Here is a 26,954-nt window from a genome sequence, read left to right as displayed (position 1 = left end):
CAAGACAATGCAGGCTCTCGACCAAGCTTCTGAGCTGTCTTATTTGGACCATCGACCCACCAAATTATCGGCGGTCTGCCGAGCGGGGCCCTTGTCCTGGCTGCATTGGAGTGGGATGTTTAGAGCAACAGGGCCAATGATGGACTGTGCAATGCTAACAACCTAACCATGCAGCCATGCGGCTAAGACAAGGGGGGCCGAAGAGGCGCCTGGGGATGGACGTCACTGCAGCGATGCCACCAACAGTTGGAAATGGAAACAAATGCCACCAATGCCAGAGGAGCGCAATCGGAGAGGCCCGTCAAGCTAGTCCGCTGGAAATGCTGCCTTCACTTGTCGTCTGAGACATGTGATTTCGGTATGTCGCCAGTTCAGGTCTCAAGAATAAGCAGCGATGGCCCGAAGATCGTTTATCCAGGTAGTTCAGTGTCGAGCAGCTGCACCAGGTGTCGTAGGAGATGCAGAAGTGAATCCAGTTCGGCTCCAGGCGGGAAACCGTTGCTTTCGATAGGGAGTACTCATAACAAACTTACCAGGTGGTGGTCCTCTTCACCAAAGAGGTTATTCGTGAAACGAAAGGGTATCAAAAGGCGACTGGCTTGCAGTGCAGTAGCAGGTAGTAGGCACGTTAGATTCTAAGGAGAGGCGAACGCGAGAGGACAGAGCAGTGGCAGTAGGAGGAAGAGATCAAGAGGAGAGAAGAAGTTGGAGGGGGAGGGCAACAGCTCTGCTTTTATGAATGGGCGGGAGATGAGTGGGAGCGAGAGTGAGAGTCGAAGTGGAGGGCACGGGAGAAAGGGAATTGATGTCCGAAGCCGTCCAGCAAAAGAAGGCCAGTCCAATAGCAGCTCGAGTAACTATAGCAGTAATAGTGACAGCTCAATGGTTCACTGCCTCTTTTTCTCGAGTCAATCCAACTGGGTCCAGCTTCGGAGCAGCTCAGGGAAAAAAAGCCCCACGAAAGGGAAAATGAACAAGCGAACACCAAAAAAAAAAATCCAATGGAGCGGCTACGGCGTGCGTGGAGGGGAGGAACCCGCCAGGGAGAGGGGTGTACATGAGGGGGAAAGCTAGTTCGGTAGGGGTGTGTATCTTGAATAGGGCTTGGAAAGAGTCTATGGTCGAGGCCGAGAATGCGGCGTCAGAGCGAGATACCGGGGTTGTGCATAGCGCAGTGGGGGGACCGATGATGTTGATGATGTTGATGGCTTGAGGAGCACTCTCTGTAGACACAAAGGTCACTAAGGTATGATGGACGTCAGGAAATGGTATTTCACATGAAATTTGACTTTCATTAATTCCTCTGTGTATTGCTCAGCTCTGCTTTTTTTTTAATCTCATCCTGACAACAATTCCAGAAGAATAACAGTCCTCACAAGCCATCATTCACCTATAATTCTTTTGAGAGTTTGTCTTCGGCGTGCTGGCTCCGAACTCGAGGTGGGCGAACGGCATGGACCCTACCGTGGCCCCATTTCCCTACCGTTTCCCCCATAGACGGGAATTGGGGCACAGCAGGAGGAGGAGGAGGAGGAGGAAAACGCACATGCCAGGAAACAGCCGCAAGCAAATGAGGTTACAGGCATTTGTACGACGCTCCCATCATTGACATGCCACTGTTCGAGCAACATCCCCTTTCGAATGTATCAGCATTAGGAAGCTCAGGACTTCTCGTCTCACCTCTTACTTTCGGCATCTCTTCCGCTGACATGTTGGTTACACAAGTTGTAAGGGTTGCTAAAGCCTAGGGATGACCTATTGCTAAGTATCGTGTTATTCTCCAAATTTCCCATGCTATACATGCCGTTCCATACTCCGCGATTCGTTCAACACTTTGCTTCCTTGTATCAAACCCCATCTATCCATACCATTATCCCTTATTTCTCTGTACTTTTTATTCAGAATCATCTTACGGGCTTCCCGTTCTCACGCTTCGGAAATTCCTCCGAACTCACTTTTGAAGCCCTCGACTTAAGCCTTGGGGTGCGCCCGTCCGTGTTCCGCTCACCCTCCTCCGTAGATCGGCCTGCATCCTCGGCAGATTCCTCTTTGGAGGCGAAAGGAGACGCGCACATCTTTTTTTTTTTGAATATCACTGTGCTAGGAGATGCACAACGCAGCATATTAGACGAGTCAGAATAGGAAATGTGTTGCCGCAGCCCTCTATTTCTGATCTACAGTCTTGGAGGGTTGAGATCTGCCAACAACTACGTCTTCGAAAAAAGGGCACACGTCGTTCAATCAAATAGTGGCAAGATGTATCTGTTTCGATACATGCGGTATCATAATTAATTAACAGGGTACTCCGTAATTCCCCATGGATCCCCTCATAATAGTATTGACTCCCCGCGTTGTGAATCAACCCACTCCATGATCATTGCCTGACTTTTGAACATCCTTCGACCTGACCTGACGCGTTCCATCTGCAACCCCGTAAGATTGTAGTTTAGCGGTCAGTAGCTCGGTCAGCGTCCTACAGCCAGTCAATTCGTTTCTAATACAAATATCAACCTTCATGAATGGCCTCATTTGCTGTTGTTTCCTCTCCGACGTTCCCACCCTGGACCATAGCCGCAATAACCTCCGCCGCTCCTGTTTTCCGTTGAAATCGCTCCTCTCCGCTATGCTCCGCTCTCCGCATTCATGGAGCCTAATCTGATCTGTTTAACCGACGTGGAAAGGTGTGTTCTCGTCATTGCGTCCAATCAAGCACAGGCTAATAGGCAGCTACAGCTACTATTATCGCATATCTATCCGCCAAGCTGTCAATCTGTGAATGGCTTTGCAACATGGTTTCGTGTAAGAGAAATACGGCCGAGGGATGGACTGCTTTGCCGCTAACGACGAGCCAACCACTTACGACCGCACTCTGACTCCCGACGAGCGCTTCGAGTTCATGGATCAGGGTGTCTAGAGTGCCAGGGTTTGAATGGATGGCGCCGAATGGCTGGAAGATGCTGCGAATCCGTGCGACGCCGGCTGGAACGTTAAACCTTCCTCTGCAGGGATCAGCTCAACCTCCAACTTGCGACACCAATCATGGCTTGCCATTTTCAAAGCCCAGCTAGTCCGATGTCGCGCCCACGTTGTCTCGTCTCTACGAGCAGCATTGAGGAGCCATGAGGCATGAGCATCAGCGTCCTTGTGAACCTGGGGCGGGACCTTTGACGTACAGATGCTGCGCGGGGGAGCTTGGGATGGGCCTGATTCGTCTATCAACCCCCATCTTGCACTACCTACACTGCACTTCAGTCCGAGTAGCTGGATGCTGGTGTTGCATCTGGATTCTCTGTGCGAGATTCGAGATGTGATTCCGTCCGTGTGCCACTCACTACCTTAACCATTGTCCCTACGTACATGCAAACGCTAGATTATTGCTACGTTATACTCATATGTTGTAATTTGGTGTGGTACATACGTGAAGTGAATATCATTTAGGCTCTAGGCTGGCTGTGATCTTCCACCTTGTCTTGCCTGTCTCTACCTGCCAGTATACCACGTCGACGCAAGCATTACAACGTTTGAGATAATTAGAGTCGCTTCCCTGTCCTGTTATTTGCCTCAACCACGGCCATTGCCGTTATGGAATATCCCTCCTGGACTCGCGTGAGAAGCAGGCCACACTGCATAGTGGAGTTGAATTTTGAAATTGTGCCCTGGGATCTCGGGATGTTTCTGAGAGTCGCCGAGCGCATCTCAGAGCCAGCCGAGGACATGGACCCCCAACGTGAGCGTTTTTGGTTCTCGGAGTCAGAGTCAGCGCCTTGGATCGTTGATGCGAGGCACTTACACGTGTGATGTTCATCGCCGTCACCTCATTATCTCACAGATTCACAGTCAAAAGATGGACAACATAAAATTGGGAGAGGCGACCAATCAGGGCTTCCAAAGTCAAGTCGTTTCTTATCTCGAGCCAACCACCGTTTACTATGTCTCCAGGTGCACTAAAACGGAACAAGCTCGTGCCGTGCACACCACACACACGGCAGCCAAAGCGTGCCAAGGGTAGAAGATCGTCTAGCGCCGTCTTTAGTCGACGCCATCGCGCAGATGCACCTGTCTCACCATGCTTCGGGAGTCCCTGCGGGGACCCTGCCTGCGAGGTTAGGTTCTGTGAAGTGTTGCAGTTGCAGTGGGCTTGCATGAAAGACGTCACTGAGATGGGCAATTCGAACCGGTACAACACTGAGAGGCCAATGGTTGCAAGGGCTGTAAAAACATGTGGTCTGGGGAAAGACAGACAACATTTGAGGAGTTTTGCACGGATCTCAAGTCACTGCTCCCCGATGCATGACGAGTACGGTCTTTGTCCTCCGTTAGACATGACAGCATATGTCTTTCACAAATACGTACGACGCTCTCAACTCGTCTTGGCCGCATTACAGTCAAGACTCAGGAGGATCCAGTCCAATGCTACCAGATCTCGTTCGCGTTGGCCGTATTTCCTAGCGCGGGGAGCCACAATTGCTTATCTCTCGGCGTTGATACCGCATATAAAATATACTAAAACGGCGGCGGGCGAATGGATCCTGAAAGGAGCTCAAATCAAGAGTTGAGAGATTATAAATAAAAGCGAGTTGCTGGCTCGTTTGCCTTGAGCGGAGACTGCCTGTGGACCACAGCGAGTTCGGCGGTGCTAAACGGCATCTCATGTAACTTGTGCTGCTCTTATTGCTGCTGCCGCTGTGGCCTACATTGCTAGGCTGGGCCGTCTGCAGTAAGTGCAGTGCATCTCCATTACGGGCTTGCGGAGCCGTCAATCCGTAGACATAGCCTCGTTCAGTCTATGAACCAGAGATGCCCAGAGTCCAACTTCCCGATCCCCGAAAATCCAGAGCAAAAACAAAAAATCTCATTCAGTTCGAGGCCGACGGAGAGAAGCCGACGGTCTTTGCGGCCAAATTCCGGAGTTGCTATGGTTGCTTTGCTGTGCTCACTACTGGCTAGGGAGCCTCCCACTCCTGATTCCGACTTCTTCCGATGTCCAACTCGAGTTTTGCTACAGGTAATTTACGAGCTACTTTACCTACCAAGGTATGGAACGAATTCTTTGCATGAAGCAAGGGTCTAGCGCTGTACGGTACAGGGCAGTAATGCAAGCGAGTTGCAGGAGTTTGTCGAGATACCATCCATCCAATGCTGAAGCAGCACAAGGCACAGCACACGGCAGTCGAAGATTTAGTTACCAAACAAAATGAATAAACCACCGACTCTTCCTGCAGCCTCATTGTTGATCGTATCAGAAAGTCTCCGAAAGGAGATCATATGCTTGGCTCCAGGCGGTGAGTTCAGTTCAATTTCAGATCGACAGAGTTGCAGTCGCTCTTTGGGGGTTTCATTTCCCAGATCAGAGACATGAGTCTAGAACAAGCAAGGTGTTGCCCTCTGCTGTAAACCGCTCATGTCAAGCCGACCCAGCCGCTGGAAAATATTCAGCCGTATTTGAGGTAGTGTTTAGTCGACCGGAGATGTTCACAGCCAGCCAAACTCAGGTTTCATAATTCACATATCACTTTTTGATCAACAACCCTGTTAATTCCTTTAACTCATTAACGTTTTGTGAAGCTCGTAATGTTGCATTGTTTCGACAACGGGTTCCCACCAATGGCGGCTATTAGGCGCTGAAGCGCGTTTATGGCGGGAACTGCCCCGCCATTTCGTAAGAGGAGACTTAAGGTTGTTGTCCTGGAAATGTCAAGTCAATACAACATCAATAGCTACACCTAACAGCTTGACGCGACCGCGTCTTGACCTGGCTGTCATGTTCACTACACTACCAGATTTCACACCGCGAGACGTAAGGCTGTTGCGGACGTAGTTAACTACAAATGCTAATGTACTTAGTCGCATTCTTTGTGGTACAGATCTTCTCGCAGTCCTTACACCCCACCTGGACCTCTCGACGACTTTAGCGGTGATACACATAACATTCAACATGGCGCAAACCAGGCCCGACAACGAACAAAGCTCATTGAACGATCAGCTCTCGCTCGGCTGGCCGCAGACGAACAGTACATGCAAAGAAGACGACTGAACGTTCAAAATTATGGCAGTGGCTGGCTGAAACCCCCAGGTGTTCCTAAGACATTGCACCAGATGCGTGAGGAGAAGCGGGAGCAAGAGGAGCACCAAGAAGCAATGCGCCGAGAACAACTAGCTCAAGAACTAGCTGAAGCTGAAGCGGAGGGTATGCCTGGCGAGGGTACTATGGATGATGTCCAGCTTGACGGAGCTCAAGATTTAGACGATGAAATTCCTGATGCTGATGAAGAAGGATATGCTTTTGGCGACGAAGATGAGGACGATGACGAAGAGGACGAGGAAGAGGATGAGGATGAAGAGGATGGTGAAGAAACAGATGATGAGGCTCTGAGAGCAGAGCGCCAGAACGATCTCATGCAAGCACGTATGAGGATGGGCGACGACGCTTTTCGTGAGGCCCTGGTCCGCGGTGAGCCGGATGCTAACGATATGTACGGCGACACCGAAGAGCTCGAAGAAGAAGAGGATAACGGCCATCTTCTCGACGAGGAAGACTTCGCTCAAGACGATGACCTTGGCATGGATATGGATGCCGATCTTGACGAAGATATCCCCGAGGCTGAGAGCGGCGGCTACGAGCATACCGACTCCGAGGCCGAAATCTCCAGTAGCGAACAAGAGTCATCCAGTGACGACGAGGACGATGATGAAGACGACGTTGACGTTAGTTTCGCACCTCGCTCTGCAACCCTCCCTCGTCCTATGTCGCCTACTTTCCAGGGCCGTTCTAGCATGGCACATCCACGCGCCAGCATGGATCTAAGTAACCTTCTCTCTCAAGACGGCAGCAGTTTTATGCAGAGCAGTCCCGCTGGACGACGAGCCCGTCACGGCTAGCACTTTACGACTAATGCGACACGATCAATAGATAGACTAGTTCAGACAGCAGTGTTATATACCCATTCATTGTTCATTATCAAAGCAGAATTGAAGTTGAGCGCTTCCCGTCTTTCGATATGTAAGTGAAAGATGGGTTGCTAGCCACAGGCTTGCCCAGAAGTGTGATTACAACCTTTGTAGAGGGCAACTTGATCGTTGCGTGATGTGATGCTTCTCCCGTGTCTGCCAAGATCACCGATTATCATGCATTATTGTAAATTGCAAAACGCCCATCCAAACGCCATTTCAGAATGCACATCGTACTGCTCTTTTTCTTTTTCTCAGTCAATCAATGTCTCCGTGCTCTTCAGTCGATGATTCGAGTCGTGTCATGTGAAGACCTCGACATTAAAATAGCCAAACGTAGATGAAAAGCATGATCACAGCGGCGAAGAAGATGAGCCAGACCTTCCAGCCAACACCAGTTCGCTGAGCCATAACAAGCATGCGGTTCATAGTGCCACGAAGTCGCAGGCGTGTCGAGTCGAAACTATCGTTCATCTTCTCCGCCAGCGCCGAGGACTCACGGATCTCGTCTCCAATCGCAACCGTCATCTATCAACCAACTGTCAGCTCCTCCACCACCAGCATCCCTTGGAAAGGAGTAAAACTCACGTCCTTCAACACCTTGACCTTGCCAAGAATACCCTCCACCTGCGCATCGTTCTGGCTCTCAAGCTCATTGAGCACCGCATCGCTATACTGGCCCCTCTTGTTCGGCGTCGCAGAGCGGAACGAACCAGGTCTCGATGCATCGAAACCTCCCTGTCCAAGGGGCGAAGGCGAGGGGGCTCCGTAGCCGCCGTAGCCGTATCCTCGGTTTGGACTGGCGCTAACGGGTCGTCGAGATGCTGCGTCGCCGTTGTAGCCCTCGAAGAGAGCGCTGCGAGAGTCGCGCTGATGAAGCGACGATGCACCGAATCTATGATGCGCTGTCAATACTTTGTCTCGAATCGATTGTTCGGGTTCTGATGATGCGATTTGCCACCATCTGCAAAGGAGCGTCGTACCGTTGCGCCATGACTATTCTGTCGAGACCAGATAGTCGGGGGGCAAACCAAGAAAGGGTTTGTGTATAAAGGAGATGAAGATTAAAAAATTATCGAGGGGTTCGCGAATCTTGGGTCCTCCCCCCTACGATACCCTGGTTGTTTTTCTTAGGTGTTCTCTTAGCTGATGACAGCGGTCTGGCTCATTGGATTGGGGAGGACGGAGGATACGTACCGAGGGGCTGTCCAATCCCGTGTCATAGTCTGGAGTTTGATGTTGAATTTCGACTTGAGGACAAGTCACAATTAAGTTGATATGTTGTTGAGATAGGCACTTAATTACGTATACAATGACGGGCATGATGGTTTACTATGGATGGTAGGCATAAGTGAGTCAAACATGGCACATGAGCTTAGAGCAGGCAGAGCTTCAGCACAGCTATAATTTCTCAAATCAGCGCGTGATAAACACCGCAACATTGATGTTGCACAGGGATTTTGACTGTATTAATGCCATCTCAAATTGCTCATAAATGCATGTAACTGCACACGTACAGTACATATGCAAAGCGGTTGAATGCTAAAGGTGGCTGATGCTATCCACGACTCCGTGCCGCCTAGATCCCCAAGCCCAGAGCCTGGGTAAACAGGTATAATCATCCGCGCCCACGCCGTTTTATTTTTGCTCAGTTCCAAAATTCATAACATCGTACTATCTCCTCCATAAACACCCATAAGATCAGGGCATGGCGTGCATTTAGTCAGACATCTTGGTGTCCTCGTTGGGGGGCTGGAAGTCTTCATCGTCTTCCTCATCCTCGTCGTCGGCAGGGACTTGCTCGGCGGCCTTGGCGAAGTCAATTTGGGCACCTCGAGTACGGCGACCTTGGACGATGTTGTTGGGGTCAATCTCCTCCAAGCCATCTTCCTCATCTGGGCGCGTGGGTTAGCTTGATTCATGGTCTGAATTTTACAGTGCATGTAATTACCGGCTTCGGGGACCTAAGAAAATCAATGTTAGCAATTGTCGAGAACCAAGTATCGGAGGACGGCAGCCATACCTCCTCATCATCATCATCGTCGCTGTCATCGTCGTCATCCTCATCCATAGTGGTGTCCTCAGTCATCTGCTCAGCAGGAGCCTTTCCCTTTCCCTTCTCCTCGGCAAAGGTAGCGCCCTGGACCTGGGAAGGATCCTGGGGAAGAGTAGCGTTGTTGTCGGCCATCGTTGCGTTGGTATTGCTTTTATGAAAAGCTAAGTAGTGAAAAGTGCGATGTTGTTTGGCAGCGGTGTGAATGCAGAGAGGTGAACGAAGTGGATGTATGCAAAGGTTGAAATGCGGCGCGAGCTGCGGGTGCTGAGCTGCAAGTGCGACCCAGATCTCGTTCCCTTAATATCCATGGCAACCAGAGGATGAGCTGATGGATCTAGCCCGATATAGACTAGGTAGTAGACCAAGCGGGTATCTACCTACCTACCTATGCTAAGTCTCCCACGTGATCTGCTGGAGATCACTCAATACTGTCTTCAAGGTTGATAGGCAATGCGAGGTGAGAAAACTGTAAACCTCTTTTCTATGTACCTAAGGTAGTTAATGAAAAGACTTAGGTAAGTTCAGTATGTCTTAGGCATTTCGATCAGCATTGTAGCTTTCTTATTTAGGACTAGAAGCTTTCCGACTCGCTCACAATATGCCTACTTTGTTAGTCTACAATGCCTTTTCTCATTAACAGATTGCTCTCTTACTCAAGTGTGATCACATATCTGTTCTAGAGATATGGTACACAATACCATCCGACAAAGCAAGTTGTATGATGATATCACCATTAGACTCGATCGACTTAGGATCCAAAAACTCCTACTGGGGAATGAGAGTGTCCTTAAAACTCGTTCCCATGCCTCTGTAACACGAGGTTGGATGTACGTCTTCTAAGTGCTCTGCCATATCATAGACGCATCACTCTTGCGGTAAGAAGCCTGCTGCGATGCCTTTTTGCTCATTCCATAATGCAAACGGGCTGCAGCTTCGGCATACTAGGGGCAACTCGCTAGCCATACATATAAGTTCACTGATCTATTCGTTGCTCGAACAGGGAGCAAGCGAGGCAAGACTCAGACTTATCGATTCTAAGTGCTGCCATCCCCAGCTTTCTGATAGGCGTTGAAGAAGTCCCGAGCATCGATCATGGATGAGATATAAAGCCGTAAGAATCTCGAACTTCCACTGCGGCAACTCCAGGATCTGCCATGAGACGAATATGATTGAGGGGGTATGGGTGGCCAGCGCCATAGGCAAATGCTACATTGAAGCCCTCGAAAACAAGTAAGTCCTTGAGCTACAGTGGTAAATTACCTAGTACCGAAAAGAGATACAAGCTCCATTACACGTCAGATGAATAGCGATAATATAGCTCTCAATGGATTGGAAACTTACTTTCGCCATGAATTTTGTAGCCTGCTGTCCTTGGCCAACACTGCAAACAATCTTCCCAGATATCCCCAGTACTCTGGCTCTTCAGGGCTGAGTTTGCTACGCAACTTCGGTGGCCCTTGTGACATACTCGATTTCTGAGTTTTCTTTTCTACCGAAGTGAAGGTGCGAATACCGACAATGCGAGTCGCTTGGAGACTAAATAGTGAACTCCAAGATCAAAGAATACTCCTCGTTGAAGCCACCCAATGTGGGGAGGGCTTTGAAATGGAGTTTATGACAACTGTGTAGTCTAGTCTTGATTTCATGGCGCTCGTCGTCCAAGCCAAGCTGCTATCCAGACGCTGGAAGCTCAATGTGTTGCCAAACGTACTAAATTAGTTCTCTGTAACGTCAACGTATGAGGAACCCGAACTTTTGGAAGAACTTTGAGTTCAACGCAACTCTCTTCCCACTCGTTTCGTATATCGGGAATCATTAGTCATTTATATGCCATAGGAAGACCTTGCCATAGCAAGAGGTTCACCGAGCTTTTTAACTTGTTCTAACAATAAGAGCTCATCTTTGTACAAAGGAATGCGATATTTGGCAAGATCAAGGATCTGGAACCGAATCTCCAGCAGCAAAGTCCTCCAGCAAGATGAAGTCATACTGGGCGATGCTGATGATAAGTCCGATTACTTCCCTTCCCCTTTTTCCCTCCGGCTTACCTTAGCTATAAAGTCTAAGCAGAGGCATATGAAAGGAAGAAAGAGCTAGGGAGACCTAGATCTTCCTTGACCGGTAATCTTATAATGCTATCGTGAGATGATCCCCGTTTCTGGGTCATCCCCAACCTTACGGCCAAGATCATCACGTTCCCGGAGGCGCAGACACACGCGCAACCCACAGACCCAAATGCCTGAGTCGCCACTAATATAAGTCACGATGATATGAGGAATACAATTGGCATAGAATGGTTGGTTAGCGCGTATGCAAGTCTATTTCTCGTTTCCACCAGCCATCGACATGACAACCACGATAGCAATAAGCCACCAATACCTATCCAATCGTTAGCATTTCACCCTCTTATTTCGATTCAACAATACTTACTTTTGCAAAAGAGACTTGGGCTCCTCCTCAGCTGCCTTTTTACCATTTGGTGACAGCACAACCGGCTTGTTCAACTCAGGCTGGGCCCCCTTCTTCTCCGCGATAACAACAGCCTTGGGTCCAAAGTCTCTTGTCTGGCCAGCATCGACTCTCACACCCTTAAGCGCCACACTGCGCACATCGCCGCTCTCGTCTACAGAGAGTAACATCGTAGGCGCGTAACCGCGGTCAAAGTTCTCCGTTGAGGCAGCAGTTGTACCAGCGATCCAGCGCGAAGACTTGGGGTCGTAGATGCCAACACGGACGAGGGATGCAGACTCGGGCAGCTCAGGGGCCTCGTAGGAGACGATCTCAGTGGAGATGAGTGAGGCGGCGTCGTAGGCGACTTCAGCTAGGATCTGAGGTGTCGAGGGTGAGGATAGGATAGGTTGGATGTAAACTTGAGCTGTGCGCTGCTCAGCTGCCACGAGCGCAGCGGCGCAGATGGTTGATAGGAAGGTTGTGATCCTCATTGCAAGCAGTGGGCAATGATGCGCCTTTGACTGGTGATGTGGTTGATGGATGGTGAGTATGGCAGCTCTGGAGCTTAGAAACGACACATGGGTACCTCCCAGTAGCAGTAGCTTCAGTATGAGGCGGTAGATTGTCGGCTAATTTATTTCAACGAGCAATGGGCATGCACAGTTTAAGATCATCTATATAAGGCAAAACAGGCAAAGTTCTGATCTCTTTGACCAGGAAGTTTTTAATCATGAAATGCAGCAGTGAATGCTCACAGTTGAGTCTAGACGCTCTCGTACAAAAAGTTTGACATAATACAACCCTTGCATTCCATCCCATCCGTGTACCGTTTCAATATAATCGGAATAAACCCGCCCTTATCCCCAACGCCTGTAAATGCAGTGCTATGCAGAATCAACTCTTTTCCTCTCGTCATGGTTCCGTTAATGAAATTAGTGAAAAAGCTCCTGGCTGCACAGCCAGCTCGGTTGAGTAGTCCTAGAAATTGGAAGGATTGTTGGCCTCGATACTAAATAAAGGACCAATTGGTGTCAAGACTAACTGTCCGAAGGCTCATTCTCTCCGTCTTCGGGGTCATCATCCTCATCTTCGTCTTCGTCGTCTGAACCATCCGATTCTAAAACATAGCCAGGGGTTCGTTCCACTAGACCCTTGTAATATACCACGAGGACTTCAGGGTTTGGAACAATTTTCCAATCGACTCGGTAGAGAAATTCCAACTCTAGTAATTTGAGTTCTGCTACTCGAACGCCACCGACCCTAGCATAAGTGGTATTGTTCCAGAAAGAGTCGGATAACCCTTTAGCAGCGACTGTAGCTGCAGTGATTAAAAATCGATGCACAGTCAACGTATTGATGGTGAATTCTTGGTACATGGCGCATAGCCGATCAATGTAGTAAACCATGGCCAGGAGAAGCGGTGGTGTTAGGGTCGCATGTCTAGCCAAACGATGGAGGTAATCTCGAACCGAGATTCCAGGTGCGGTTCTGTATCCTGTTAGCTAAATCCATTAAATCCGAATGAGCAGAGCCGCAATCTACCTTGAGTGAAAGCGAGTCAATCCGCCATTCGAAATTCGGATGGCGTCATTCGTAGCGATCAACTCTGCCAACATATGCGCAACCAACTCTACCATATCCTCTACAGCACAGAGCTCATAACGATCTGGTAACACTTTTGGTGGCGGCGTAGCAGGTTTGGCACGTTTACTCGTCTGTGGTGAAGAGTTCGCAGCAGCAACAGCATCTGGATTGGTCGGGGTGGGAGAGCTTCGACGTTTAGTTGGCGACACCCCGCTTGGTGCTTGGCCTTGGCCTTGCTGCACAGTCTGATCCTGAGAAGGGCGTGAGGGGGCAGGTGATTGTGCAGGATGCGCAGAGGCTTTTTGAGAAATTGATGACGGCGGTCGTTGGACTTCGGGTGAGCCATGTATACCAGAGTCATTCGCGACATACTGTCTCGGACGCTGTATCGGAGAAGACTTCATAGCGTCGGCGGATGATGGAGTGTCGGAGCGGGTAGAAGGCCGTCGCCGGAGAGCTGGCGAAGGCTTTGAGGAGTGCTGAGGGGACGACGTCGCATATCGAAAAGCGGTAGGCGAGGCATTGGCGGAGGCGGACAAGGCTGGAGACGTCTTCAGCATGATTTGCGGCGCATCGTCGAGCTGTCGGTTCGTCGGGACGGTTGTAGGATCGAGGGGTTTTGGGCCAGTTGAAGTAGTAGTGTGCGATTGGCTAAGGTTGGGTTGCGTTGTGTTGCGTTTTTGGTAGGGCTGAAAAGTTGCGATGTTGAATGTCGGTAAAGCAAGACAAGGGTCTTTCAAGATTGAAAAATGGCAACGAAGGAGTCGAAGTTGGAGGTTGAACTCAATACGGTAGATAAATCAAGTATGGGGTTAGTGGAATCGCGAATTAGATCATGGCGTTTGATCGATTCAGTCCATGTGGGCGCGACACTGGCGCAATCTGCAGTGTCAGGAACTGCGCTATGGACAAGAACGCTCACCGAAGGATACCAAGCTAGAGGGTTAGCAAGAGATCCTAAAGTGGCCTGGGCTGTTCAAGGTGGTATGGATGGTATGGTATGGCACGGTAACTAGAGGGTGGTATGGTATTTGAGAGCGTGGCAGCTGTTTGTCAGATACGATACGACACGCGCACAAAGAGTTTGGGATGACGAAGGCGGGCTAGCAAGCCTAGCATTGGTAGGTGAAAGTGAGGTGAGTGGGTAATAAATCAACCGGACAAGCCCGAGGCCGGGGGTCCACAGGTCAAGATATGGGTACATAGCAGATGTTACAGCACGTAGACTTTTCTAAGCAACTGTACAACTTTGCTCCAGATGGAGACCGGACCGCGCTCTCACTCTCTCAGGTCGGCTGCCCTGCAGAATTTCTCTCCAGTGGAGGCCTGGTTGTTAGTCACTGGCTCAACGGCCTAGCAGGCTCATCTGCTCACTGGACGAGGCCTTGGCAGACCTTGGCAGAATGACTCGGGTCGGATGGCAAACTGAACAGCAAATCTTTCAATAGGTCCAGGCCCGAGATGGGTGAATCCTTTCTCAAAGCTTGATGATTCCCCCTCTCCAGGGGTCTCAAGCGAGAGAAGAAGCCTGAACCAACGCCAGCCACTAGCCGGGGTGATTGGTTAAATAGAATTTGCATGTATGTCTTGACCACGGTGAATCCCTTAGTGGTGTAAGAATGGCGTCAGTGTGTGTTTGAGCAAACCAGATCCAGACAAAGGCAAGTATCGTGACTGTAGGCAAAGTGCTCTTGTGATTGACCATTGACCTCTTCCCAGAGCAATATCAAGTTCGGGGACTGTGCACTCAGCTATGGCATGGCATGATCAGCACAATAGCAAAACACGGCACATAATGAGGATATACGGCTCGAGCACTAGACCACTCAGACACCTGAAAGGTCTGCTTAGACGAAGGAGGTTTACGTTACCCCAGATGCACCTCATGCCCCAGAAAGAGCCTCGTACAGCCTGGCCCTGTATTTCGACGTTCGTGAGCCACTCAAACCACAACGTGGACGGAACGACAAGCCGTCAGAGGTTGGAGCATATCTCCACAGCCCAGATCATCGCTCAAATGCCGCGAGCGGATCATTCCAAAATCGGAGCTCGGTCAAGGATAGATTGAGTTTGCGGAGACATTGCGATGTTGTTGCTACGAAACAGTCGGTCTAAGATGTTAACGCGGCTAGCTGTGATGAAAGAGGAAGGTTTTACTCCGTATAGTGTTGTCTTAAAGGCGCCTCCATTGTGGGTTTGATACCTGTCATAAGATTAACAGAAATTGATCGAGTCATTACGAACATGATTGACTATCGAGACACTCCTTTTATGATGAGGCAACATGGAAGATAAGCCTAGGTTCATGCATGGCATCTCGTAAGTCTCATTTCATTTCATTTCCCTTTCAAGTCAACTCAGTGTCCAATTGAATTTATTGGTATGTGAAACTATGATCCAGGCGATCATGCGTCATCATAGTGCATCACCAGTATTAGTACCTTTCGAATCCACCAAGGAAAGGCCTTGCTGAAGTTCTCGAAAACGATGGCTCCATGACTATATATTATTCAATACGCGGTTCAAACAGTGGTTGTGAAACCAACGGCTATCATACCAAAGTGGTAGATTGATGTGGCACAAATGGATGAGAATATCGTCCTCGATACTGTGTAGTCACAAAAAGATCGCACTTGAGCTAAAATTATTTGGCTTCTTTGAGGTTCTGATTCAATTAACGGATATAAGTCACTTGACGGGATAAACATCAAGACTTGACTTGAGAGGGCTTGGGCAGACAATTGCGTTTACCATACCTTACTGATCAGGTCAAATTGTCCCACGTTTCTCAAACAGTAAAATAGAAAGAAACCGAGCTCCACGTTTCTTGAAATGCAAACCAGTTACACAAAGCCATAAAAGCTCGGCTGAAACCTATGAATTTGAAGAGAAAAAGCTAAATCAGACAAACTAGAAGAGGACTCATGATAGCTTCAACATCATGTCTTGCACCAGGCTTAACACAGTGGCCCACGACCAGCGTTGTGGCTGCTCAAGCCACAGTGCTATTCGATCAATTTCTTCATCACTGCGATAAGATAGAAGCACGTGCCATCTTTCGGAGTCCGCCTTACTTGACGTGATCTACGACGCCATGTTTCCCCGGACTGGCTTTGATAGTAACTCGCATGTTTCTTAAACAGTCGACAACTTGAATTTCAGCAGCATCAAACCCCAATTTCCTCACTTATCATATCGTCATCGGCCAATCTTAATCACTTCGTCCCCGATTCTTCCCTTCTCAAGCAAGTCCCAGGAGTTATCAGCGCATACTGTTTCTTTGGATGTGAAGGCGTCAACATCATTCAGTGTCCTCGGGTTCTAGGTTCCCCCCATTGAATAGCAGCCACAGCTACGTAATTCCGTCCAGCTACATACGAACCCCCTCCTCGACGCCGTTCTCTTGCGACTCCAAATTCTCAACCTATCTTCTTTTAATACAAAAACCCGTCATCATGGCTCGAGCGCAAAGCCACCCGATTCTGGCTCAGTTGCGGAACGCTAGAACATTGCCCGAGCAGACTGACGCCTTAAGAGCTCTCAAGAATGAAATTATCGGCCATGTACAAAGAAAAGAGCAGTGGGTTGGCTTGGGTGTTCTTGATCCAATTGTCAGAACATTAGCCTCGGCCAGGTCACCAGCGAAGCCAAACGGGAAGGACTCTCGATATCCTTTACCACAGAGGCCGTTATCGGAAGATGAGAATGTGAGGTTACAGGCGCTTCAATTGGTGGCGAGCTTCGCGAACGGTATGTTCTCAACAAAGTGCTCGACATCGCCTGGTTATAGTTACTGATGGACATGATTAGGAGGACCTACTTTCCTTGCGCCCCTTCATGCGGCACGCGCAATTCCCTCCCTCATGGCCAACGTATCGCCGTTCACCAACGCACCGCAACTCGTCATCGCAGCCCTCAAGGCATTGACCGATATAGCTGATGCTTCTGCCCTGGCGGCGCCATCTTCGCCCATCGATGTGGAATCTCTAGCGGATACCGTATTCTCTGCCCAATATCTCGATTCGTTCGGGGCAATGCTCTCTAATACTTCTACGAATATCCTCCTACAATCGCAAGTTTCGCTCGCATCAGGCTTGATATCTCGACTTTGCCGTGAAGAGCGTCATCAACAAGCTTTGGCAACATCCGGAGTATTAGATGCGCTAGCGACCCGTTTAGCAAGCGTTGCGGTCCTTCGTGGAGAGGTTGTTCCAGGGGCTGATGCTTCAGCAAAGAGCGATGGGCTCTTTGAGGCTTTCCCCGAGCCGGCGCCCCAAGCATTAAGATTGGATTCGATACTTGAGGCTATCGGTGCCATTCTGGGAGATTCAAAATATCGGGCAAATAGACTGGCAAATTCTCCTTCTATTCTTGCTGTGTTCCCGCCAATCAAATTTGAGCCTGCAGTAAACCCGGACCTCGAGCAAACAGGCCCTAACAGCATGCGTCAGCATTCAGTGACTGCGATGGAGTATATGCTTCCCATCAACTTGCCCCGAAACCAATCTACATCCCCCTACGGCTCCGTACCACCAGGTGGCTCCTCGGATTCGCAATCATCTAGCCGATCTTCTCTGAGCAGGTTCAGCTCGTCTGCTATATGGGATTCACCTCGATTTCAAACCACGAGCTCGAGTCCTGAAGACACTGAGGAGATCGAGAGCCCCTTTATTCCCTGGCTGGTCCGGCTCGTGAGGCGCTCAGGTGAATATGAGCGCCTTCTTGCCTCTGATATTCTTGCTGCCCTCATCAAAGGCGGAGTAGCAAGCAAAGGGCTGAGAGAAGCGAGCCTAGGACTTCTCGTGGTACCGCTTCTCGTCCGCATGATAGCAAAAAATGACAAAGACGTCTCAGATGTCAATGAGGTTGACAATACGGTCAAACGCACTATTTTGGAGCGCGCACCAGTGGTTTTGGCACGCATGATTACAGACAGCGAGTATCTCCAGAAGGCAGCCTACGAATGTGAAGCCGTGCCTGTGTTGAGTCGGCTTCTTAAACGCGCCTACACTCCTGTAAAGGAAGGCACACGGCCCTATTACTGGTCGCCTCACGCAGATGTCGATATGGAGGTCGAGAACAACTCCCCAGTGGCCCAACTTGGTCAGGAGGGTCAGAATGAGCTCTTGGTTCACCGACTCAAAGTGCGCGAAAGCACGTTGAAGGCCATCGCAGCTCTCGCAGGGGGTAAAGAAGACTACAGAAAGGCATTTGTGGCCGAAGATGTGGTTTCCTACGTTGCCGAGTCCCTTTCGGAGTATCCCAGAAAACCCCAGAGTGCAAAGGAGCGAGGCTCAGAAAAGCCAAGCGCCGACACTACCAGAAAGGGGGAAACGGCAGGATATGGTGCCAATCCTTCTTCCGTGATCGTTGCCGGATGTCATGTTGTTCGAATGCTCTCGAGATCAGTCAGCATTCTGCGAACATCTTTAGTTGACCACGGAGTTGCGCTGCCCGTCTTCCGCTTCATGAAACACTCGGACGTCAATGTTCAAATCGCTGCTACTGGGGCTATCTGCAACCTGGTCCTGGAGGTCAGCCCAGTACGAGAGGTATGTTTTAAGAAACCGTCTTGGTGGAGTATAGACACTAACTGTCACAGCTTCTTGCCGAGAATGGCGTTGTGACTGTTCTTTGCGAGCACGCCCACTCACAAAACCCGGCTCTTCGCTTGAACGGATTGTGGGCACTCAAACACTTTGTAGATGCCGTTGGACCCAACCTGAAGAAAGCATGCCTGGCTGAGCTTGGATCTCACTGGCTACAGCAGTTGGTTTGCGACGACACGGAAGACGTGGCCTTGCAGTTGGCGAAGGAACGGGAAGCGTCGGGACTGGATATGGACGACGATGTGGATATGCAACCATCAGACGAACCCCATCGGTGGATTTACGGATCAAACGGAATGCTTCGAGAACTCAACGCCGCCGACTCTTCAAGGCTGAGACAAGTTGAAGACAAGCTCGCAGCAGTGCGAGAATCCGAATTAAACCCGGTCCGGAGAGCACGGAATGACGATGTAGCGATCCAGGAACAAGGGCTGGATATGATTCGGAACCTGATTGGAAGGCCTCGAAGTGGTCTGTCACCAGAGACAACGAATGAGACAACGGAGATGATCGACTTTTTGCTGCATGAATTCGGAAGCGAACGGCTATTCGAGATACTATCATCCAAACTGCGACCCAAGGTGCATAGACCTTTTTCCCGTCGAGTTACAAGTGGCCGAGAGCCCAGGATGTTCCACCCACAGAGCAAGATTATTGTGGCCGTTATATACATCCTAACGCATATCGCGGCGAGCATCTCACGACATCAGCAGATGATCATTGCGCAAACAGATCTTTTGAAACTTCTGGCGCAGCAGGCCAGCAGCAAAGATCGAGAAGTCCGTGTAGCGCTATGTCACTTGATTATCAATCTGACTTATAAGGATGACGATGGTGAGACTCAAGCATGTGCTCTCAGGGCGCACGAATTACGAAAGCTTGGGTTCTACTCCAAAATGGAGGCTCTCACAAAGCAAGATGGAGATTTGGATGTGCGGGAGCGAGCAAAAACAGCAGCGTATCAGATGGAGCAGGCGGGATATTGAGGTGTGTCTCCAGGTAATGGCGGAGAAAACATGGTGGTGTCGGAAGGCGTTGATTGGAATGGCGTGTTGTATACTAGACCACAAAGGCCATTGATGTAACCTATATTATGCTTCTTCTTGACATAGCGTGGTTGAATAATGATATCTGATGGGGGAATTGCGGTAAGCTTGCAGTCACAGTCACAATTTCCGTCGCATAGAGTCACATTGCCTTGGGTGATATGCTGGAATTAACGGCAGACGCTGGATCTGCCGGGGCTAAGAGGCCAAGAGGGGCAAGGGTGCATTGCTCGTGACTGATATGCTACAAGGGTGTATGAATGGGCTGGATCAAGTTCATGACGGAGGGTTGCCATGCAATGAAACGTGGAATGACACGGTGAAGGGAGAATGACGGTGGTTTATGAAGAGTATCAGTACATTATCACCCCAAGAGAAACATCATCATCAAAAATGAGGAATCTCGATACCCACGAGCCTATCTAGATATGCGAATACGTAGCAGATGTTGAGCGCGTGATGTGTTGTGAGAATAAGGTAGACATTGAAATAACCTTGTATAAGACATGCAGTCACTTTGACGTCAATTAATCAGCCCTGTCTGTGTAAATGCTCCGGCTTCGAGCGGGACCTCTCCTCTTGTGAGTCTTCTTTTGGGTTCTGCAGGGTTGAGACTAGGCATGGAAAGTGATCGACTGTAGGGTTTAGTACATGGAAACACATGACAACTCGGAAGCCACGGAATTAAACGACTTGATATGATAGTGGCATGACATGCTTTTTGTTTTGGTGTTTGTTACTGTTACCTCGTTGTTGGTGACGATGATTCACTGAGAATGATACTGAAAATCTGACTGGCAAAGAGGATTCTTGTCCTCAGATTCATGATTGTTTCTTGAATTAATCGCCAAGTTAAACCCATCGACAGGTGAAGGCTTGGCTGACAGTTCGACCGTGTCATGTTGAGTATCGCCAAGGATGTTTACATACCCAGCAGAGCCTCGTCCATCCAATCCATGCACATCTAAGTAAGTACCCGATACACAACGAGACTCTTTCACGTCATTCCCCGAGAGAGAAAAGAAGAAGTGCAACGCTCTGAGGGTTTCTTTGCTTCTTCTCACTAGCCAATGGGATTCGATGGATGATGTAAACTTGACCAGGTGGAATTAATGATTCCTCAGATTGGGCGAAATGTGTTGAGGCATCGACGATGTCCACTGGGTGATGAGATCTTGGGTGTCTTCTATATAAGAGTGTGTCTCCTCTCGCTTTGGATTTTCGTTTTCTCGTTCTTCACTGGAGATATAAAAGCATACAAGCTACCGATCAATTGTACAAGAGTTTGCCAAAAGTTATAAGGCTTCGTTGTTGGTTGCATTCAATATGCCTGCTGTCATCTTTGCACGAAACGATGCTCTCGACGTCAATCCCCAATCGGGTGACGCTCGTCTCTCTGATGCTGGTTCAGACTGGCTCTGGGCTGTAACAGCTATCTACATCGTCAGCTTCGTATGTCTCCCCCTACCTATTCTTACATCACCACATAGTACTAACATACATCAGCTCGCCTACTTTGCTCTCAGCTTCAAGCCTCGCAACAACGAGAGAATCTTCCACTACCTCTTCACGATCGCCCTCTTCGTCGGGGCAATCGCTTACTTCTCCATCGCCTCTGGAATTGCCTACTCTGTTATTCCCACGCAGCGTAACCTCGGCCGTGCTCTCTCATATCAGATCTACTTTGCCAAGTATATCAACTGGGTTGTTGCATTCCCTATTATCATTCTGGCTTTGGGACTCATGAGTGGTGTGAGCTGGGCTACTATCCTGTTTAACATCTTCCTCGCCTGGATCTGGTAAGTCATTCCTCACTGCAATAAACGTACAGATACTAACAGCAGCAGGATCATCTCGTACCTTTGCTCCGCATACACCACAACCTCGTACAAATGGGGATTCTTCGGTTTCGGCACATTCGCCTATCTCATGCTTGCCTTCCAGACTCTCCATCCCGGCCGAACATCCGCTGCTCGCCTGGGCCTATCTCGGGACTATCTCATGCTCGCAGGCTGGGTGAACCTCCTCTGGATGCTGTACCCCATCGCCTATGGTATCTCTGATGGTGGTAACGTGGTTGGTGTCACTGGAAGCTTCATCTTCTTTGGCATCCTCGACGTCCTTTTGATTCCCGGGCTCGCTTTTGCCTTCATGTTCTTGTCTAAGCGCTGGGACTACGGCGCGCTGAACTTGCACTTCACGCAGTATGGTCGCGTCAATGCTGGCAATGGTGTCTTCCCTGAGAAGAGGGCTCCTGTTGCTCCTGCATCTGAACAGCCTATTCCTGCTACTGCTACGGCTGCGGTCTAAGATGTGTCAATCATGTTTGATTTGACTGAGAAGACCAGCATCTCCTTGTTGGATGCAATGATGAGTGTGTTTATGAATAACGTGACGATGAGGACACTCGTTTCAAAAATGGCTAAGGTATGGGGGGAAATAATGGTGAGGATTCTGGGGGAATTCAAGAGATATCTTTCGAGTTGGATTGTTTTGAGATACCCTCATTGAACGGGAGTCGGATACTCTTTGGTTGTTGATGTTGTTGACGTAACTTAATAACTAATCATCATTAATATTGTCATTCTCTCATACTCGTATTGATAACTGGAAGTCATTAACTGCTGAGATTATCTATAGAGTTCATATTACATACATAGACAACCAAATAAAAACACTCATTAGTATCACAGTTCCAATATTATAATCATCATAGAAGGAGTTATACGCACTAACTTCGTTCTCGTCAACAGCGACATTCATCGATCGTGAACCTTCGTTTTTGAGACTACCCTAAACCAACCAAATCAGCACAACGAGGTAAGCACATGTCTCACTCCGGAACTTCCAATGCGGCCAAAGCCTGTTCCTCTTTACACCTTCAATAAAACCAAGACAAACCAAGTCTAGTCTATCCCTGCCAAGCGGGATCATCGTCACTTCTATCCCCACGATAAGCCACTTCGCTCTTTCGCGCTCTCGCGGTTGCCAAGTAACATTTAAAGCTTCATGCCTAGATTTTGCGTTACATCGTTCTTATGTTGTGGCTTGCGCAAGGGATGAGATCGTCACCCAGCTCTGAGACATACGCCCCGAGAAAAGGGAACCTGGTAGCCTGGTATGCCAGCTCCACGTGGGCAGGGAGTACTAAGGTTAACTACCAGGGATTGAAGATGGAGGCTGTGACTGCTATGAGATCCTGGGGAAATGGCTGAGCCCGGAGGTTTTGGACCCGAGATTCAGACGTCATTGCTCTTTGAATTAGAAGAGGTCGGCAAAAGGCTGCTAAAGGACACTGGAGTCTTTTACAGAGGGATAGCAGATCCGTTGATTGCCATGGAAGTGACAGTTACCATGTACACCTCAGTATCACCTGTCAAGTTAGACGTCTCCCAGCAACTCGACGGATACTCACTCACTGTGCCATCTCTCATCGGCCCATTCTTTCGTCCCACAGTGCAACATACCATGCCTGTCAAACTACGAGTCCCCCCAGAGCCTGCCGACGTGGAACAGCGAGAGTAGACACGACTCTGCAGAGCGTCAGAGTTGACGTGATAGTTTGCGGGTTGCTGCATGGTTGCTGATCTACACGACCTTTTCTAACAACTGAAGGCTTCTTCGACATGTACCAATGCTATATGCAAAGGATAGCACTCCGGATATGTGAGCATTGGACTGCGTATTCGTGTGAGGAGATGCACTGTGGCTGTTTCAGCCGTGTGATTGACTTTGTTAGACTGGCTTGGCTATAATAAGCAAAACCAGTATCTCATCCTCGACACTTGTCAAGACATCGACGTAACTGGAAAGCTTGTAGATAGATGACAGGCCACTCACTCATCATTAATAGCGAAAAAAGAAAGGCGCCACTGGCTCAATTCACTTCGTGGCATGTGCAGGGCGGTCAATCGAACCGGAGGATATGTCCGGTATGCTGCAAGTGGCGTCCAATATCATCGAAGCCAAAACTTCTCATAAAGAAGACGGACCTGTGAGCTGGTAATGCCAACGGCCCGCAGATGCCCAACAGCGGGGAAACGCTGGCTCCCCGCCCCGGCTCCCTTACACAACAAACTCGATAAGAGACATTGGACCAAGACAGGTTTACCGTGATACGAGAAGCTGGTGTTACCAAGAAGAGGGGTAAATCAGAGTCCAGGCTGTGAGACAGAAACTGGATTGTGGCCTGCAATGGGCAACCATAGACGAGAGCGAGCAAAAAAGCAAAGGCCATGTCTGGAATCTACAAGTTGGTGTGTGCCTTGGCTTCTGGGCTCAAGTGACAAAGAAGACAGAAGGGAAAGTATCCGATCGACAGGTAAGCCCGCGTCAAGTTGTGCCGCGCCATGTTGAGACAACGACCAACAAGATCGGCAGTGCAGGGAGAAAAGGGATAGCCTACTGAAGCTTAGTATGTAGCTAAGCCTCGACATCTAGAGTTGAGCCTTGTGCGGGTATCGTCAACGGTGTGAGTTGTGATATGATCAGTCCCGATTGAAGGGAGGATTTGCGTTGAAACGGCTTGTCTCAGGAGCATATCTTCCTCAGAGCCTATTTTCGAAAACACAGGCCTCTTGGCTGGGAGATGGGGAAAATGGTCTGATGTCTCAAAGTCAATATTATTGGAATGCCCCGCAGGAATGGTCTGGAGGCTTGCGTCCCCTAGGCGGGTAAATGCGTGGAAATTCAGAAATTTGTCACTCAAAAGCAAAGACAATAACGTCCCAGGGCTTCCAGCCTGATGCGGTGTTCCCTTCATTCTGTGATCAAGATATTTGACTAGGCTGGGGTAGATGACTGTGTTGGTGGCGTACGGCAGATCGAGACAAACAATTTCAGTGGATGAGACTTGGTGGACCTCCTGCGAGGAGCTGAGCACTGCGGGCGTTGCAGACATGGTGGTAAGTGCAAGTACACAGTAAGAACGGCTGTGATTCATCGTTATTTGCTGAGAATAAACACTTTCATATGAAAGTGTAAGTGATGTGCGGTGTTGTTGGTGATGATGAACAATGAATCACAATCAACCTTGCAAGGCTGTATTCGTCCCGTCCGGCCCGTTCCCCGCTGACAAGGTAAATCGAGAGGAGATCCCCCTTCTGCAAGACGTTAACTGTTACCTATTTCTGGTTAATGCAGGGAGGGAATCGAGAGCGTGGCAATTTAACGGCACAGAGAGACATGATCTGATCTGGCTTGTCTGGACCTGGCATGTCCAATACCGGATGAAACCTCTCCCGAGAGATAATCCTTGAAACGAAACCAACACTGAATATGAAAAATCCAGGAACCAACAGAACCTTTTTACGCACGGTGAATTTCTGGAGGAGACCGGAATGCAGCAAAATGGTACCCGCAGCGCCGTGGCCAGGGAGTTGGGTTTCTTTGTTCTGATAGACTTCGTGATGGAGCGAATGCCGTGATGCAGTTGGTCAGCGCATTGTGGCTACCTGCGAACGTCTGATGTTTTTGACAGCTAGGCAGTTTCGAATAAAGTACCGAGATGAGTTGACATGACTTGTGAAATGTCAAGGATGGTAGGCAACATGACTCTGCCGGAGCCCATGTCCGGGCAATGCGACCCTCGAGGTTGTATTAAACGATCAAGTATCCATAACTGAACATGGATGGGTTGTGTGAGCCGAGGAATAATCGACTGAAACAACCAGTCTTAGCTGGCGGTTAACAACGTGGATTTGGAGTACGTACGTATGTATTCCATTGCCGCTGACAGTTGATGCTCGGCACAAGAGAAAGTGGTGTGGTGCACAGCATTTGAAGGGCTGCCTACAACTGGCAGCCAATCTTGAAACATAGATGCATCAGGTCGTATTCCAGATATGCTGGACCAAGCATTTGGATTGTCGAGTTGGGCATGCACATCGTACAGTTGGCCACTGACAGTCAAGGACAGAGAATGCGTGGCTGGAGATTAGTCGTGGGTATCCCTGGCATAACCCACGTTAGTGTGTTGCTGTTGCATCAGTTGCATCAGCCTATGTGCATATGTGCATATGCATTGCACAAACAAACATTTTCAACGCAAGTCGCCTGCCTTTGCGGAAGAGTTATACTTGAAACCAGCCAGAGATATAGAGTTAGTTGATGGTTGGCGGTCTTTTAGGTCCTCCTCTGGGCCAGTGTTTAATGGATATTGTTCTGGCGGTGTCAGTGCTCGTCACAGTATGAGAGGGAGATGAGCAGCACGGTACGGGACGGCAAGATTCAAGTGAGGAAAGAGGAGACAAGCCGTGACCCTTGAGACGCAAATGGCCTAGCGCCGAGAGATCCATGAGGGTTCCCGCCCACCGGGTCCTGCATCCCGCATGTATAGCCTGGCGCTAAAGCAAGAGAGCGGAGAAGGTTGAGGAGCCATGCCGAGAAGGGCCAAGGTTGATCAAGGTTGGTGGATGTGTTTTTCCTTGAGATGACGTGAGGAGATGGAGAATAACGATGAACAACCCGAATTTAGAGGTTGACAACAACGGCAGTGACATGTCAAATAAGCGAGATGATATTTCAAGGGCAATGATAGGAATCGGAGTCACCAGAGGATAGGTACTCGGCTGGGAAAGTGTAAAAAGGTCTCGAAGACGAAGAGCAAATGTTGAACTATTGCGCCCGCCGCATCGTATAATGAGACATGGCGCACCTTGAAATTGATCTGTATGTACATACTTTTCACATCTCGGTTCCCGTCTGTCCGAAGCAAGCTTCCTTTGCATAAAGGAAAGGGTAGCACGGCAACATACAGCATCGGAATCCAAGATATGCATGTACTCTTAACAATGATTTGCAACATGGTTTTATGCCGTGGTTTTTCTTTTTTCTTTTCTTGTCATTCATCTTCCTCCTCGTCAAGTATCGTATCCCTTCAGAAATCGTCTGGTTGTTGGGCTGGGATCTGGCTCCTTTAGTGTGGGATGGTGGGCGCGGGATAACCAGTCACACCTATCCTTGGCGATGCCACTGCGTGCTTCTGCTTCGCTTGCACCGTCGAATGCAAATGCAACTGCAGCTGCAACTGTGATAGGTCGAGGCTGCAAAACCAATCCCAGACGAATGTGCTGTTGTCGCCCGGAGCACTTCGCCTTTACGGGTACGTATTCCCGTTGCCGAACCCGGGCTGCAACGCTACAGTTGCACTTTTGCTCTGCCAAATCTGAAAGTACCAGCAGGCAAAGCAGGTGAAGGAGAGATTTGCAGTATCCGTAGAACAGAAATGCTCCGACCCGAAATCTCACATCACATCACATC

At 49.3% G+C, this 26,954-nt stretch overlaps 8 protein-coding genes; 4 read left to right on the top strand and 4 right to left on the bottom strand.

Annotated features, from left to right (window-relative positions):
* Positions 1–5,761: 5,761 nt before the first annotated feature.
* Positions 5,762–6,879, top strand: FFUJ_01641 (uncharacterized protein; the record flags this gene model as incomplete). XM_023576451.1 has 2 exons in its annotated part: positions 5,762–5,797; positions 5,845–6,879. The coding sequence occupies 2 exons, from the start codon at positions 5,762–5,764 to the stop codon at positions 6,877–6,879; spliced, it is 1,071 nt and encodes a 356-aa protein (XP_023423945.1).
* A 390-nt stretch (positions 6,880–7,269) lies between these two features.
* On the bottom strand, positions 7,270–7,942 carry FFUJ_01642 (related to ER-Golgi SNARE complex subunit BET1 protein; the record flags this gene model as incomplete). XM_023576439.1 has 3 exons in its annotated part: positions 7,270–7,476; positions 7,537–7,843; positions 7,932–7,942. 3 exons carry the CDS (start codon positions 7,940–7,942, stop codon positions 7,270–7,272), a joined length of 525 nt encoding a protein of 174 aa, XP_023425477.1.
* A 725-nt stretch (positions 7,943–8,667) lies between these two features.
* On the bottom strand, positions 8,668–9,136 carry FFUJ_01643 (uncharacterized protein; the record flags this gene model as incomplete). XM_023576428.1 has 3 exons in its annotated part: positions 8,668–8,843; positions 8,900–8,912; positions 8,972–9,136. 3 exons carry the CDS (start codon positions 9,134–9,136, stop codon positions 8,668–8,670), a joined length of 354 nt encoding a protein of 117 aa, XP_023425476.1.
* A 2,186-nt stretch (positions 9,137–11,322) lies between these two features.
* Positions 11,323–11,946, bottom strand: FFUJ_01644 (uncharacterized protein; the record flags this gene model as incomplete). XM_023576417.1 has 2 exons in its annotated part: positions 11,323–11,383; positions 11,435–11,946. 2 exons carry the CDS (start codon positions 11,944–11,946, stop codon positions 11,323–11,325), a joined length of 573 nt encoding a protein of 190 aa, XP_023423944.1.
* A 546-nt stretch (positions 11,947–12,492) lies between these two features.
* On the bottom strand, positions 12,493–13,599 carry FFUJ_01645 (probable negative regulatory factor PREG; the record flags this gene model as incomplete). XM_023576406.1 has 2 exons in its annotated part: positions 12,493–12,943; positions 12,998–13,599. The coding sequence occupies 2 exons, from the start codon at positions 13,597–13,599 to the stop codon at positions 12,493–12,495; spliced, it is 1,053 nt and encodes a 350-aa protein (XP_023423943.1).
* Positions 13,600–16,494: 2,895 nt separating this feature from the next.
* On the top strand, positions 16,495–19,634 carry FFUJ_01646 (uncharacterized protein; the record flags this gene model as incomplete). XM_023576395.1 has 3 exons in its annotated part: positions 16,495–16,789; positions 16,850–18,591; positions 18,642–19,634. The coding sequence occupies 3 exons, from the start codon at positions 16,495–16,497 to the stop codon at positions 19,632–19,634; spliced, it is 3,030 nt and encodes a 1,009-aa protein (XP_023425445.1).
* Positions 19,635–21,020: 1,386 nt separating this feature from the next.
* On the top strand, positions 21,021–22,004 carry FFUJ_01647 (related to putative plasma membrane protein YRO2; the record flags this gene model as incomplete). XM_023576384.1 has 3 exons in its annotated part: positions 21,021–21,146; positions 21,201–21,493; positions 21,542–22,004. 3 exons carry the CDS (start codon positions 21,021–21,023, stop codon positions 22,002–22,004), a joined length of 882 nt encoding a protein of 293 aa, XP_023423942.1.
* An 897-nt stretch (positions 22,005–22,901) lies between these two features.
* Positions 22,902–23,219, top strand: FFUJ_01648 (uncharacterized protein; the record flags this gene model as incomplete). The annotated part of the gene is made up of 1 exon (XM_023576373.1): positions 22,902–23,219. The coding sequence occupies one exon, from the start codon at positions 22,902–22,904 to the stop codon at positions 23,217–23,219; it is 318 nt and encodes a 105-aa protein (XP_023423941.1).
* Positions 23,220–26,954: the final 3,735 nt, after the last annotated feature.

This window comes from Fusarium fujikuroi, chromosome FFUJ_chr01, assembly GCF_900079805.1.
Source record: "Fusarium fujikuroi IMI 58289 draft genome, chromosome FFUJ_chr01".
Taxonomy (NCBI): domain Eukaryota; kingdom Fungi; phylum Ascomycota; class Sordariomycetes; order Hypocreales; family Nectriaceae; genus Fusarium; species Fusarium fujikuroi.
Note: the sequence above shows the minus strand (reverse complement) of the source record. Positions and strands in the feature narration are given on the sequence as shown.